Raw genomic sequence first — 15,657 nt, 5'->3', positions numbered from 1 at the left:
GAGATTAAGGTAAACAAGAGGGTACATAATAGCCTTCCTAGAAGAAAAACACATGATCCTAGCTCCTTTCATATTCAGCAGTTCACTTTAATAAGGTAAGACTCAAAGTGTACAGATAAGTTTAATATTTACCTACAGCCACACCTGATACACAAAGTATGATCCTTCCTTCTCAGCCACTGCGCACACAGCTCAGTTTATATTGCAGTGGCACTTAGCCATAACTATGAGAAAGGAAGTTATGATGCAAAGTAGGAGTGGTACAGTAGGAAATACTGTAATTGTTAAGATTATTCTTGTTCTAAATAAAGGACAGCCCTTCTTCCTTTTAATTGTACTGCAGGAGAATAGAACTCGACCTTTAATCCCAAAGACACAGTAGTCTCTACTCTCTAAATTAGGTTAAATTCTCATTGAAGAGATATATGTTCCATTTTCAGAGGAGATAAAACAACTTGTTTTCTATAAATATAGGGAAACAGTTAAGAGGAAGCTTTTTTAAGGGTCGAGAACAGTGAAAACAGTCTGATTTTGGAACACCACAACACAGAAAATACACGATGAACACACTGATTTTTGCTATTTTAAGTTTTTTCTTCCCCCACATCAGCAACACTGAGAAGTAGCTGGAGACTGTGCGACCAAAACCCATGGACTTAATTTCCCTAGAAAAATACAGTTATAATTGGAACACAACGCGCCCCTCCTACTTCACAGATGACAATTTCTGTATTCCAGCAGATCTCGTTTGAAATCTCAAGTGCGTCTGTACATCTAAACAGAAGTGATCCATAATTATAGCTTAGATACTACCTTCATCACAAGGTCTCTTTTTCTGCATCATCTAATTTGGCCATATTAATTTTCTGAAGTTTGTCAATCTAGAATTGTTTAAATCTGTTAAACACATTAGTTTCCTAGTCTGATGTTCTTTACTTATGCTACTACCAGGAAGGACAAGAGGGAGGAATCCATTAAAGGGCCATTTACCAAAGCTGTAGTCAAAACTTTGAACTACCCTACTTGGATCAAATATGAGCACTGGGATGCATGTGACCAACAGAAAAAGGCATTCCTCCTTTTATTGTCAGCTCTCGAACTGAGCAGTTTACAAAGAATCTTGAGCTCAGAAGCCCTCGGTTATTAAAAATGTATTCTATTAGTTTATGTACAACAGAACATGCAGGCCAGACTATCCATAAGCAGGACATTAGGAATAGAGCAGTTAAAATAAAACTTCAAACATGAGCACTTTGCCTTGGTACTCAGTGAAAGTATTTAGCCAAAAGTTATATCTACATAACTGTGGTACTTCAGTTTTGTATCTGAATTTACAACCAAGCATGCCTTGGATCAAGGGTATCTTTTAAGGGTGATTATATTTTCAGACCACCCACGTCCGTAATATCAGTATGGAAAGCCAGATGTTTAACGTGAACTGGGGTTTGTAACAGTTTCAAAGCACTTTCTATAAATGTTTTATTTTCAGATTTTAAGAGTTACACTGGCTATATGATACAGAGAATAAGGGTTTATCTATATGCAGTTTTGTAATGGTTTTAAATAAATTGGTAGAAAGAGTGATTTAGTTAAATTAATGTTATCCCCTAGTATGGATGCAGATATATTGGCATAAGGGGTCTTATATTGCTATAGCTTGTTTCAATGAAACTGTGTATCAACATAACTGAATCCACACTAGGGGGCTGAACCAATTTGATTAAATTAGTTTTTCTACTGATTAGTTAAATCAGTGCAAAAAAAAACCTGGGTGTAAACAAACCCTAATACGTTCCTGAGATTCTATGATAGAACATACAATATACAACTCTTTTCACAATGACATCTATACTTGGAACTCCCTTCCTGCACATGTTCCCCAAGTGTCCAATAACCAGTTCTGCATGTCCTCTCAGTGAGAACTAGTCAGCCATTTTGTATCATTAACACTTAACAAAAGCTTAACTAAAACGGATGGCATGAAGGTTTGATCTTCAGCCACTGTTTGAACTGTACAGTCTGTCTAAATAAGAGCTCAATCCTCCTACTGAAGTCAGTGAACCAGTCCTCTGGATCATATGCCCCTTCTGGCAGACACTACATTGCTCAACCCAGTCTGTGTTCAGTCCTATCAAGCAGTCAGGGTTCAAAGAGCAATTAACACTTTTCAGCCATACAAACTCAATACCCCCCCCCCATTTCTAAAAACAGATACTGCACTCTAAAATAGAAGGATCTAACTTACTCAACACAAGCAAAATAGTTTGCAGATGCCTCTCTCCTTCCTCTGTTAAGTACTGCAACATACTCTGCATGGAACAGATGACATCTAAGGATAATGAATGGAGTTATGAAAGCAACAACCATATGCCTGAACTGTCTTGCTTTTCTCAGCAGACATCAAACTCATAAGGAGCCTTTGTATTTATTTTTTTTTAAAAACTGTTCCTGAAGCTCAACTGCCATGCCACTCCCACTGAAAGCAGTGGTGCTGTTATGTCAACAGCCTTCCTAGATGGCAATTGGCCAGCAGAAAGGCTTTCAAAGAGTTCCTGTGGGATGCTATTGTAAAAAACTCAATTGTTCTCACTGGCCTTTCAAGGCACACGTTCCCGCAATGAAAAAAGGAGCTAAATGTTTCTCAGTGTCCATAGCAAATGAATACGGTTCCATACCAGCTGTGATCTGTACATAAACTTTATTTCAGGAGGCCCAGTGGTGAGATGGCAGCACATTTAACCCATGCTTCCTCTGAGGAGACCAGACTATCATGGAGAGGTGGTAACTGCACCAGACACACTTTGCTACTTGCTGGCGAGGGCCAGCTCTAGGTTTTTTGCCGCCCCAAGCAAAAAATTTGTCACCCCGAGCTCCGAGAGCACAACTGCACAAGGAAAAAAGGGTGGCCAGAATGCCACTCTTAGAATTGTGCCACCCCAAGCACATGCTTGCTTTGCTGGGGCCTAGAGCCGGTCCTGTTGCTGGCTAACTGATGTCCGCAATACTACAGAGGGTTTAAAATATTTACTCTTCTCTTTTCCATCTCGCACTTAGAAATCACACTGATAAGAAAAGATGACTGATACTTCTGCCTCAAGCAACAGGAATACCCATAAGCCAAAATCACATGCAACTCTAGCCCGTAAATCATAGTAAGGTCAGGTGACTATGGGGAAAAAAATTTCCCTAGAACAGGTGAATTTATCACCTGTTTCTAATGCAAGTAGCAAAAGCTTACTGTTAAATTTTGGGGGGTGTTTTAGGTCTAGTCCTTTCACTTAAACCTAAACAACAACTGCAGCAAGAGAGTTATATGGGAGCCACTATTGGGCTTATTATAAAAGTAGAATGTGTAGCAAATAAATTCTCGTTTACAAAAACAAACATTCAGGGTGCAACTCAAAAGCACCCAGTGTTGGCATCCTCTAGCCAGGGGTAGGCAACCTATGGCATGTGTACTAAAGGCGGCACACAAGCTCATTTTCAGTGGCACTCACGCTGCCCGGTCCTGGCCATCGGTGCAGGGGGCTCTGCATTTTAATTTAATTTTAAATGAAGCTTCTTAAACATTTTAAAAAACGACAGCAATTAGAGCAGAATAAGGCCAATGCGGAGTGCTTTAGAAAATCCTACTTTTAATGTTTAAAACATGCTACTCACTACACAAGCAGTAGCAAGGTCTGAAAGTCTGTTAGTCTCTCCTCCATGAGCTACAGTGAAACACAACCCCTTCCAACACCCACATTTCAGCTATATTTAAAAAAAAAAATTTAAAATGATTTCGAAGACAAAGGAAATCAGACCATTTACCAGAACACTGGACAGGAAATCAGGAGACCACAGTTCTCTTTCCAAGCTCTGCCAATGACATGTTTTGTGACAATGGGAAAGCCACTTAAAAGGGACAAAATTTGAATTTTTGTAAGTGTATTAATCTATTTTTAAATCAATTAATTTTCCATTGGAGCACCCTCTAAATAGATTGTAAAAAAAAAGAAAAAAAAAAGTTCTTTATTGAATGTCAGGACAAATTCCTGCTGCTCTCTTTACTCCTGAGGCCATTCTGCGCCAAAAAAATTACAATTCTGCAAATTTTGTCAAATAAATGTGCAGGCTCCAGCATGGCATTGGGGAGCACAGGCTACTGGCTGCACAGTATGTAGCTCCTCTCCAGGACATGAACTTGGCATTGAGGCTGCACCCAACCCTGACACAGCCCAAGGACAGAGCCTGCCCCAGAAACATCCGAGGGCCCTGCCCTTCTGTGCCAGGTGCACCAGGTAGGCTCAGCAAGGCAGGATCCATGAGTGGAGGGGCTTAGTGTAGGGGGATCCAGGTGTGGGTCGAGATGGTTCTTCTGTGTGGGGCAATCTGCGTGCGGGCAGCGCTCTGGATACACAGGGACTCGTTGCGGGGTTCTGGGTGCAACAGTAATGGGACTCTGCAGAGGGGTCCAGGTGAAGGTGGTTGAGGCTCAGTGGGGGAGTGTAGCTGTGGGAATAGGATGGAGCTCGCCAGGGGGTCTGCGTGTGGGGGGCTTGGGGGGGAGGGTCCAGATGCTGGGGGAGTGGGGCGGAGATCCAGGTGCAGCTGGTTGGGGCTCGGCAGGGTGGGAATCCAGGTGCGGATGGTTCATTGGGGGTGGTCCAGGGGCAATGGGGCTCATCGGGAGGGGGTTCTGAGTGTGTGGGGGTTGGGCAGATGGGGGGAGCAGCTTCCTGTACAGTAATCCCTCCCCCTGCAGCTGAGGAGCAATGGGTACAGAAAGCGGTGGGAGGAGGGGAAGGAGTTTGCAGAGCTTCCTGCAGCTGTGGGAGGGTCTGACCCGGCCCCGGATGCCGTGCAGCATCCTTCCCAGCCCAGCCGGGACTAGCAGCTGAGCCTACCACAAGGGTAGGAGCCACCAGCCGGGTCTTTCCCCAGTCACGCCTCCTGCCCCATAGTGATTTACCTGGCTGCCTGAAACATACTGCTGGGGAGGGTCAAATGACTGCTCTTGTGGCTATCCTGTCAGAAAGTCATTTTTCTGCAGGGGAGCAAAGAAATCTGAAGGGACAAATTCTGCGCATGCGCAGTGGTGCAGAATTCCCTCAGGAGTATGTGTTGTTCTTTTGATGTGTCTTTTGGACCTGAGAGCAACACTTCTCCCTTTCCTTTCTCTGAGCAAAGCCTGCTTATTGCCTGTTCTCTTTCAGGTTCAGATCTGCTTCTGCTGGTAGAGGTGAACACCTCCTTCTCGGGCCTGGGAAGGGGTGAACATGATCAACAAACTAGTGAAACTGACAGACAAGGAGCTGGCAAATACACAATGTAAACAAACTAAAAGATTTCTCTCTAATCTTTCAGTTATAATGATTTTAGACACTATTTGTAGCAATAGGCACGAAGTTTTTATATGGAAGTGGAATTTTCAAATTGACAGCGCCCTCTATGGTCTCTACCTCAGCTGCACCACCTGTAAAGTGATAATAGCACTTACTCCCCCCATACCCCACCCCAACTTTGAGAGCTGTGCTTTGAGATCTTCAGATTAAGACCTGCTTAGAGCTAATTATTACTTTCATATCCTCTGTTCACCAAAATAGGTTTGTCAAGAGTGGCACAGTAATGAAGTGCAGCTAGTGAAAAATTTTTCACACAAGGATTGTTTCAGAGAGTAATATTGAGAATCTCCACCCAAGGTAAAAACAGAGGGAATGGAATGACAAAGCAATGTATTAAAAACAAAAAGCTCATTTGATGATATATCTGTAAAGAAACACAACCTCATTGCTTAAACACAGTAGGTACCCTGGCACCAAGAAACTGACAGATAATTCCAGAAACTCTCCCTTAAAACTCAGCTCAAGAGAACTGTTAAATTTAGTTTTGCACTACTACAACAAAACAGAGTGAGAGTCTAAATTTAAATATAAATTTGTGCTTAGTAGTTCACCTCACAGAATTGAAGAATCAAGGCTGAAGAAAAATTCTTAAACTTGATAAAACAAAGATGTGCCATTTTAAATGGATCTCAAAAGTATGAGAACTAGCTACACAGTTGAATGTATTAAAGGAGGAGTGTAAGGGGAGCATGCAGTAGAAAGCTGATTTTAAACCTCTTTTCAGCCCCACCCAGTCAGTCACAGTCCAAATCTGCTCAGAGGCACAGTCCAGAACACAACCAGCTCAAGGTTCCCCTAGCATCCGTATATCAACAACCACAAAACCCTGCTGTAGTGTGCATAGAGATGATACGATTATGTCAGACAATGACATTTAGTGATACTTGTGTGTGGCCAAAAAAAAAGGAAACTGACATCACGAGTGTCCCAATTAGTAGGACTCCCAGGAGCAGGAGTCAGCAGCTGAGAGATCTATTCCCAGCTCTTCCACTGACTTGCTGCATGATCTTGGGCAAGTCACTTAGCTCTTCTATCTTAAATTTCCCTTTCTACAACTCCTTGATCCACAGCAAAGAGTCCTAAATAAACTAACAACTCAAACAACTGCACCGAACAACTCAGAACATTAACATATCAGAAGCTTTTCAAGGCTTTGGGTGGGAGAGCATCCCTATTATTTATTCAATTTCAGACACTATACAGTATAATCTAACTGGATCTCTCCCACAGAAACTTTTCCACATCAGTTTCACGTTATCAAAAAACGTTTTTAAAAAGTGCCTAGTAACTGTTCTAAAACACTGGGGGAAGAGTAGGCTAAATCTATTCACGTATGTTTTATTCTCATAAAATTGATGTTGCAAGTATTAAAACGGAGACGACAACCACCACCAGAGAAAATTTTCCTTGATTTTTGTTTTCTTAAACGGCTCCCACAACACACTTACCTCAGCCTAGTTGAGCCACCTACACACACACACACACAACCCTCTATCAAAAGGACCTCTTCCTGCTAATCAGCGTTAGAACCTATACCGTGGGTGGTTCTGTAATGTAGAACAAATGGATACAGAAGTATCTACTCAAATACCTAGCATACCTACCTCAGACCGATAAAAATAGAAGAGGGAGTGAGGAATGATGAGTTATATCCAGTTGCCACATAAAGAAAACATTCTTGATACTAACATCACTAAAACAGAAACCGGAGATTTCTAAACACATGTGCAAAACTGGCTTTGCACTAAACGTAACTGTAGCACTATTAGTAACTATGCAACAACTGGTGATGTCATTGGTGTTACTAATTTTAACCTGATTACAGGACTAACAACAACAAAAATATCAGTGATTAACAGCACGATGGGAATTGGTTTCTACCTTTGAATATTTCTGGTAACAAGGAATCCTCATGGATTAGAGCAAGAGCATCATTCGCCTAAAATTCTCATCCAAGTGACAGAACTAGCTATTCCACACCATCTGCAATTCTCCCACATTCCAAAAGTTTGGCATTTTCTCAAACAGTTGAGCATCATATAAAAATAGAACTATTTCACATGACACCAAAGAACTCTGTTGACCTTTATACACTATACCATCTTGACGTCAAACAAAAGGCCCTGCCTCAAGCTCCTTAATCATCTCTTACTCAGACACAACTAAGTTTGGAAAGAGGTTTACCTGAGCAAAAAGTGAGTAAGGAGAGTTAAAACAGGGCTTTAAGACAGTAATGCTGTGAAAGAGCGAAGAGCAGGATGGCTTAATTTGCTCGTGACCTCAAGAATGTGAGCACCTTCCAGAGTATTAAATAACCCTCTCTTTGATACTAGAACTGACATTTGTGTACATTCCCAGGATAACAAGGGAACCCTCCAACCTCTTCCCCAGGGAGGTCACAGATGTGAGGAAATAAAGTTACTCCCCTTCCTCCTGATGCTATAACAGCCAAGCCGAAAAAGCCACTCTAACCAAGTCATTTCTGCAGTGCGTCCCACCTCCTTATTCACAGGGCTTCCCTTTGAAAGAGACAAGACCCGGTCCCTATTGAACAAACTCAGCAAGCCCAGTGGCATGCCTTGTGGGGGCAAGGAGACCCCCCAGGCAGATTGCTAACAAGGAGAGCTGGTAAACCTGGAAAGCATTTTAAAGCCAACTTATTATCATCAATTTGAAATGAACACTGAGCACAGTGCCACTTTAAGACACCAGAATGAGGATAAACCAACAAATATGTTATCTCGATTGTACCTGCCTCTATTAAAACTCCGTTGACCTCCATGCAAATTAATCTAGCATACAGCTCTTCAGACAGGCCCTTCATTAATAAAGCAGAGACCCCATCTGGTAACAGCCACAGGGGAAAGGAAATGTTTTATATGAAGTGTCCATCCCCATCTGATCCTCCTGTGGATTGACCCATGCAACAGTAACAGGAAACCCACAAGGCATTCACAGTCTGAATTACTGATGAATGGACGGATCAGGAGCAAAACCATAATAAGTGATTTCCCAGGACTTCCACAGACTGATCTAGTGTCGGGGGGGGGAGGGGGAATACAGATCATTTGTGATGAAAGCACTTAAAGAAACTGACATACTGAACAAATTGTCATGTACTACAAAATACAGATTTCAGGTGATTTTTTTCTGGGAGAATGGGGTTGTTTGTAAAGAGGGACAACACAGAAATAAGTTTTATTTTAAAATTGTTTCACAAATTGAATAGGAAGTTATTGATCAATAGACAAAAAAACCTGCTGAACTATAGGGGTACAGGAAACCTAGTGAGACATTATTTACTGTCATGATTCACAACAGCTCATGGTCTATAAAATGTTATGCACACCCAAGGCACTGTAGAGAAAAGACCAGCAAAACATGTTCTCAGAATTATTCAGCATTCTATGCAAAATATCCCTGAAGTTAAGCCCCTGAATACCATGTATTAAATGATTTTATGAAATAATATTTTGGTAACATTACTAAGTGACTTGCTTTGGCTAAAATGTCCAGAATTATATTTAATAGTTATCCAATGTATACCAAGCCCTTAAACAAATTAGGAGGCAAAGCCCCTGCCCTGGGGTGCTTACAATATAAACCCCAATCTGACAATCAAATTCATGCTGAAGTCAACTGGGTGTCACAGACACAGAGGTCTGGCTGCGTGGATCCCGTTGCAGGACTGGCACCTAAATAAGCAACACAGATGAAGAAAGGTGGTTCAGGGTGAACAAAAACAACTGTTTATCTGCATCATACTGTAGACAGACATTTTTTCCCCTTATCTAACATTAAAGTAGTGAATACTTACTGAAGATGCATGGGTCTGTAAATCCTAAGTAGTTAAAACCAGATTTTCTCATAATACAATTGAGGGAAGTATTTTAGTCAAAGAAAACTGCACTAGATGGATCACTGATCTGATTCAGTGTGGTAATTCCTATGTTACTATTCAAGGGAACATCCAATGGGCCCTTGAATGTTTATTTCTTTAGAGTGCTCTAACCACTGGGCTATTACATACTCTGTGGTGAGGGCGCTCAGCCTATTCTGCTGAAGGTGTTCCACTGTGGATAAATAAAGAGTTATTTGTCGAGAGTGAGAATGACTCTGTAACCTAGGTGGAAGCCCTAACCACTAGGAGGTAGGCGATGCAGGGTCTCGTCCTCTTTCTCCAAAGACTTTAATTATTTAAAGTCTAGAACAGCTTCAACAGGAGAGACTGAGGGCAATCTACATCAAGATATCCCATAGCCCAGTGGTTAGAGCACTCTGAGAAGCGTGGGAGACACTGTTCACACAGAGGGGAGAACGGTCTCCCACATCCCAGGTAAGTGCTCTAACCACTGGGCTAAAACTTACGAGGCAGGCAGGGGCATTGCCTTCTCTGTGCACCACCTCTTCCTCTATTTTGCACTGAGTGAGGCAGGCACTTGGCTCATTCTCACAAAAACAACTTTGGCTGCTAAGCAACTTCACTCCAGGAGAAGGATTTGCAGTTGTAGATCATAGGTGCCCAAGTCTGGGTTGCAGCAAAGGCGCCTATCTCCATGAGAAGGGTAGGCATTTGGACACACTCTTCTCACTGGCATCTCCTACTGGCTATCTTAGCCAACTCCCCATCTAGTGTGTAGGCTTCTGTAGAGCACATTCCGAGGCACCTCTCTCCTCCATTTATCATATAGGGAGCCTAGCGCCTAACTCGGGATTTGTGGATCAGCGTTGTTCCTGAGATTGTCTGGGCGCCTAAATGTTGGTCACTGCAATGCTCTGCATCGCAACACAAATCCAGACCTTAGAGCTATTATGACCAACAAGAATTTCAGACTGAATTGAAGCCTCTGCCTATAACAGTCTCTGCATTAGCTCCATCTGTGAAACCGCCCACCCCTTCAGCAAAGCTATTTATCCAGCATACATAATGACGCACGTTATTTCCCAACATCTACTCATCTTTATGGTAAGAATGCAAAACACGCAAAGGGGACCAATTATGTTGCAGAAAGATATGCTATTTTAGAAAATGTGCTAGCTCTTCATCGCAACACAACAGTACAAATTGCACTCCCACAGGCCTTCAACAGATGGAAGGTGAGACAATTTTATATGGATCATTTAATTCTCTGACTTTAACCCTGTCACTACTTCTGCATGCATTTCTAAGGTGACATCAGTTTACCTGTACGTAGAGATAATTCATTATACTCTTGCTATGTATGCATTGCACTGGCTGGGGCAGAAGAGAGTATGAGACTGGTGCCAAGGGGTTCGGTCAGATTGTTTTATTGTGGAAGGAAGAGATAAGATAGGGAAGAAGCAGAGGAAAATATAAAAGTTACCACAAAAGGAATTAAAAAAGGGGGATGGGGAAGAAGGGGCTGGAAGATGCTTAAGGATCACCTTCCTATTTCTCACTCAGCAGCATGGATGAAGATATTTATGCCCATAAGAGTCCCACCATCACACCAAGGAGACGACCGCTCTCCTAAAGTGTCACGCTTGGTACATTTTGGTTCAATGTCATTCTTGGTTGCTATACATTTAGACAGATGTTAAAAAATACTCTTTTAAACAGACTCCAAAATCTCATCATTTAAATATGATTTTTGCTGGTACAAAACAGCGTTAGTCATCAAAAGGGCGATCGGATAAAAGAAGCTGCAAAAAAGTGCAAGAGATTGTTTTAAGGTTTGCTATTATTTATGCTCCCAAGTGTTTTGAGCACTGTTTGGGCTCCAGGTCGTTTCTGTTCCTATCCATTCAGAGTGTTTACACGACAGAGGAGATTTTCAAGGGGCTGTTTAGGCACCAATTCACAGTGGGCCACTATCTCCTCCTACATCCCCCCGGATTAATGTAATTATTAGAAATGAGAGCCTGTAGAGCAACAAAATAGGTTATAACCTTTAAAAATGCTGAGTTCTAAATCCACTATATTTGCACTCTAGAATTAAGTCACTTAACCCGTTCTAATTTAAACGGATCCATTGCTTTATGTAGTAAACACGGTATGGTAACGGTTGCAGGGATCCTTTATTTTATTAATTTAAAGCCGAATGACCAACATTTGCGTCATCATGCAATGGAAGTCTGAGCACCTACAGCAATTCATGCACTGGCACCTGTCTCAACCGACCACTGAAAGGACAGACAGAACTAGATTTTAAATGGAGGTGGCATTCAAATAAAGAAGGAACAGAATTGTTTGGGGATACTGTGGGATGATCTTCAAAGACAGGCAGTTAGCTGATAAGGGTAGTCTCTTGTACAGATTTACTATCTGGTGACAGCCTATTTACTGAATTATGATGATCTTTGAATTAAGACCTTGCTACTATATACATTGCTTATTTTTCCTCAGATTTCCAGGGGCTGATGACAATATAATTCTCCAGAAAGTCTGACTACTTTAACTACACCAATACTGATTGTGGTCTCTTTAATTACACCAATTAAAGTCACTTACTCCTGCCTTGATTTGTCTGCTGGACTAAATCAACCCTCATCATTGCCTCCTCAATGGGGAGGAAAGAGTGACAGGAATGGGAGAAGAGACATTAGCTTCCCTGGAACAAGCAAACCACCTCAGCCTGAGATACTCAAGTGTAATCTCCTTATAAATGGAGATTCTCTTCCTGATTATGGATTCCTATTTGTTTCAGTCAGCTTCCAGGGTTCGTGATAGGAAGGGTGTTTTTAAATTGACAATATGCTGCATCATAAGAATACAATTCCCCAATTCTGCAAATATACTTGTGAATAACATTATATACATGAATAATCCCACAGAGTTCAGTGGGTCAGCTGTGTAAAGTTACTCATAACACAGTGTTGGCCCTGATTTTGCAAGCACTTAAAGAGCAAGGCCATATAGGCATGGCACACACATACACACTGCAATCTAAGATACTTATAGGAAAGCATGAATGGAGACTGTTTTAAGCACAAGAATTCCCAACACATTTTATTTACTTGTAGTCTGCCATTTTAAGAAATAACCAATAGAGCCCCAAATGAACCATTGTTGGTTAATACCAAATATTCAGAGATACTATTACTTCTCACTTGGCCCAACTGGAACATGGGGACTAAGGACCTCCCTCTTCCCACAGTCAGAGGTTCTGTGCCAAAAGCAAAACCTTTCCATCCCTTCATTCAGCTTCAGCTGTATTCAGTTTAGGCCTTGCCTTCACTAGGAACAAAGATGAGTTTTTAAACCCATGTTAGAACCATAGGTTAGACATAGCACTTTATATTTTAACACAAGTTAGCTGGTAGGGGTCAATTTTAAAGTATTAAAAACACACCTTTTTTACCTAGTGTGGACACACCTTTAATAAACTACAAATGTCTCTTGGTAATTCCTACTTCAGTGTCAATGGGAGAATATCCTGAAAGCAAGCAAAACCAGTTTATTTTGTGAACATGGGCACTCATCCTCTTGGAGCTTGGGCGTTTTAAAAAAGAAAATGGATGTGGAAAATCTTAGGGCCGCAGCAGGGGTCTATGTCTAGACAAATATAGGAACTCTAATTTGCTAAGAATTGTTAATGAATTTGTTACATAGAAGTTGCAAACTCACACTGAATAAGTTAGAGAGAACAAAACAATTTAGCTTATTCAGTCCCTCCTCCTGCCAAACAGGCCAGTTCCACCCATAACATCTATAATTCTCAGAGTGAAACAAACTCAATGTTCAGGGACTGTTGTGCATCTGAAGATAATTCAGACTGGCGGCTGGTTAAATCCTTAATAAAAAGTCAGGAGAACTATCTAATGCAAGAAGAAATGGGGGGTGGGAGGAGTAAGGGAAGTGTATGGCAAACCCTTCCCTCCAAAGGCCAAACGCCACTGTCCCTTTAAATGTGTGGAATGTTTCACCAATAACCTACCTGTTCCCCAGCAGTTCATGCCCCAGTGCACTGGACAGCCCCCAACAAGCCCTGCCCCGCAAGCCTAGCGCCTATCAGGGCTCGCCGCTCTTATAACTTAGATAATATTTTTACTTCCCAGTCCAAGAGACACAGACAAGGTTTTCATCTCGAGGCCAAAAGACCAAAAACATCAAGACAGTTGATCATGGCCTTTGATAGGCCAAGAGACTACTGACACTTGATCCTAACCTGGGGCACTTTTCCCTACAAGGTTCGCTCTTCTCCCCCGGAGGGCTCGTTACACTGATCTCAGCGTGAAACCGGAGCAAGCAGAATAGCTGTAAACACTGAGATTAGAGGTGGGAGGAAAATCCCCCAACACAAACCAGCCCAGATTCGGACCAAGCATAGGGCTAATCTGATGGTCTCCCCCAGCTCCTCCGTCTCTGCCTCCACAATGGCAGGATCCATTTTCTCTTCCGATGTTTACTGGCGCTATCAGATCCTTCCCTAGGTAAGGAGTCAGCTCCATTTAATGACCCGTCTCCAAGCAGCACCGCCCCATCGTACATACTGAACCGGGGGGCGAGGTACACGCGGCTGATCCCCCCCCCCCCCAAGAAAACCGCCAAGTTACCGAGAGATCCTGGAGTCAGAAGCAAAAGGCAATTTCCAGTCCGAGCCCGAGCTTCCCCCCCTTCCAACTTTCTCCACGAAACTCCCTCTGGCCTGGCTCTGCCCACGCTTGGCCCCAGCCCATGTTGGGGCCAACGAGTCACATGCGCTGATCGCGGCGCCCCCGAGACTGAACAATACGGGATGGGAGCAGAGTCCAGGTCCAGCCCCAGCCCCACGTGTCCCCCTTACCTTCCCCCCCCCCGGCACTGCCCGCCCACGCACCCCCCGAGTCCGCCTCCCCCCCGCGCGCTCTTTCCCGCCGGGACCCCGGACTCACCGGCATCATCTTGGAGCCGAACCGCATGGAGGCGGGTGGTGCCGGGTCGCCCCGCCCGAGACCGAGGAGACCACTGGCCGGGGCCTGGGGAGGCGGAGCGGCCTGCGGTGCCCGCCGCAGCGCACAGGGGGCCGGGCAGAGCTGGGAACCTGTTGCGAAGAGGAGCCCGGCCTGCGCCGCTCTCTGCCGGATCCCCGCCGGGCCCTGGCGTCCGCCCCCGCTCAGCCCCAGCGCCGCCGCTTTGTCTCCTCGGCGACCCGCTCTCCCCGCCGCCGCCGGCTCCACTCTCCGAAACTAACCCCAAAGCCCAGCGATTGGCGAGGAGGAGCCGACAGCCCCAACCCCGCCCGGATCCTACCCCCAGGAGGGGCCGGCCCAGGGAGGGCCAGCTCCCTCCTAAGCCCTTCCCCTCCCCCAGCACGCTAGACAGCGGCGGGCTTTGCCTTGTGTGGGACAGGAGGGAAGCTGCCCGAGACCGCCTTTTATGCGGCTCATCCCCCTCCCTCACAGAGACACCCCCCCCTTGAGGGCTCATCCCCCCTCTGATGGGGCGTCCCTCCCTGCTGGCTCATCCCACCCCCTCCTCCAACTCTCTGGGCCCCATTCCACCCCCCTCTTTGCTGAAGCTCGCTCAGTCTCTGGACATCTCTGCGCCACCCTCCCTGACGGTCCTTCGCCATGACCAGATGGACATTTTCATTATAATTCACTCCGGCCCTCGTTAAAATCAGAAATCGCTCAGGCAGATTTGGATTTCACACGCAGTTGCTGAACCAGCCCTGCCTTGCTGACGTACTCCTGTGGCTCTTGAGGGCACCTGCAGAGAGGATAAGTTTTACCTTTGGCATAATCACTTTCTCACTTCTCGTATTTTGAGTGTGCCCATTTCTATGTATATACATGACAATGGATTCCCCACCCCTAAGGTATCTATCTATTAATTGAATTCAAACCCTGCCCTGGGGGCAAGAACTGGAAAGTCGGTACTTACTATTCACCCCCTTATCTCTGTGATCGCACAATCTATTCACTCTATTCAGCCATGATCACTTTCAGAACCCCTGCTTAAATGAACTAAAAGATACCTGTAAATGCATCTAGCTAGATGTTGCCCTGATTTTAAGGATCGTTGGAGGGCAAAGTGCAAGATTATCTCGAGTGCAGGGATTCCCACAGCCCCACTGACTTCCAGGGGTCTCCACTTTTGCAGAGGCCAAGGCTTAAAAACATCTTTATTAAAGGGATATGGCAAGATGATAAAATTAAAATCCTCATACTGTTAACAGCAATGCCTTAGGTTATTAAATTACAGTAACACCTGTAAGTCCCAACTGAGACAGGGCCAAGTTGTTATAGGCACTGTACAAACCCACAACAGCGGACAGTCCCTCCCCTAAAAATCTTATAATCTAAACAGACAAGACATATAGGTGAAAGG

General features: G+C 43.9%; 1 protein-coding gene across 2 annotated transcripts in view; it reads right to left on the bottom strand.

Moving 5' to 3' along the window:
* TP53BP2 (tumor protein p53 binding protein 2) overlaps positions 1-14,589 on the bottom strand; it is a 77,083-nt gene extending 62,494 nt beyond the window's left edge. Inside the window, exon 1 of one of the 2 annotated variants that reach the window (XM_073338762.1) lies at positions 14,220-14,589. In XM_073338762.1, the coding sequence (XP_073194863.1) occupies positions 14,220-14,246 (27 nt within the window). In that variant the 5' untranslated portion in view covers positions 14,247-14,589. Of the gene's footprint in view, positions 1-13,901; positions 14,073-14,219 lie in introns of those variants that run through there. The other variant, XM_073338763.1, reaches the window with a different exon arrangement.
* Positions 14,590-15,657: the final 1,068 nt, after the last annotated feature.

This window comes from Lepidochelys kempii, chromosome 3 (genome assembly GCF_965140265.1).
Source record: "Lepidochelys kempii isolate rLepKem1 chromosome 3, rLepKem1.hap2, whole genome shotgun sequence".
Taxonomy (NCBI): domain Eukaryota; kingdom Metazoa; phylum Chordata; order Testudines; family Cheloniidae; genus Lepidochelys; species Lepidochelys kempii.
The sequence above is the reverse complement of the archived record's forward strand: the minus strand, read 5'-3'. Positions and strand labels throughout refer to the sequence as shown.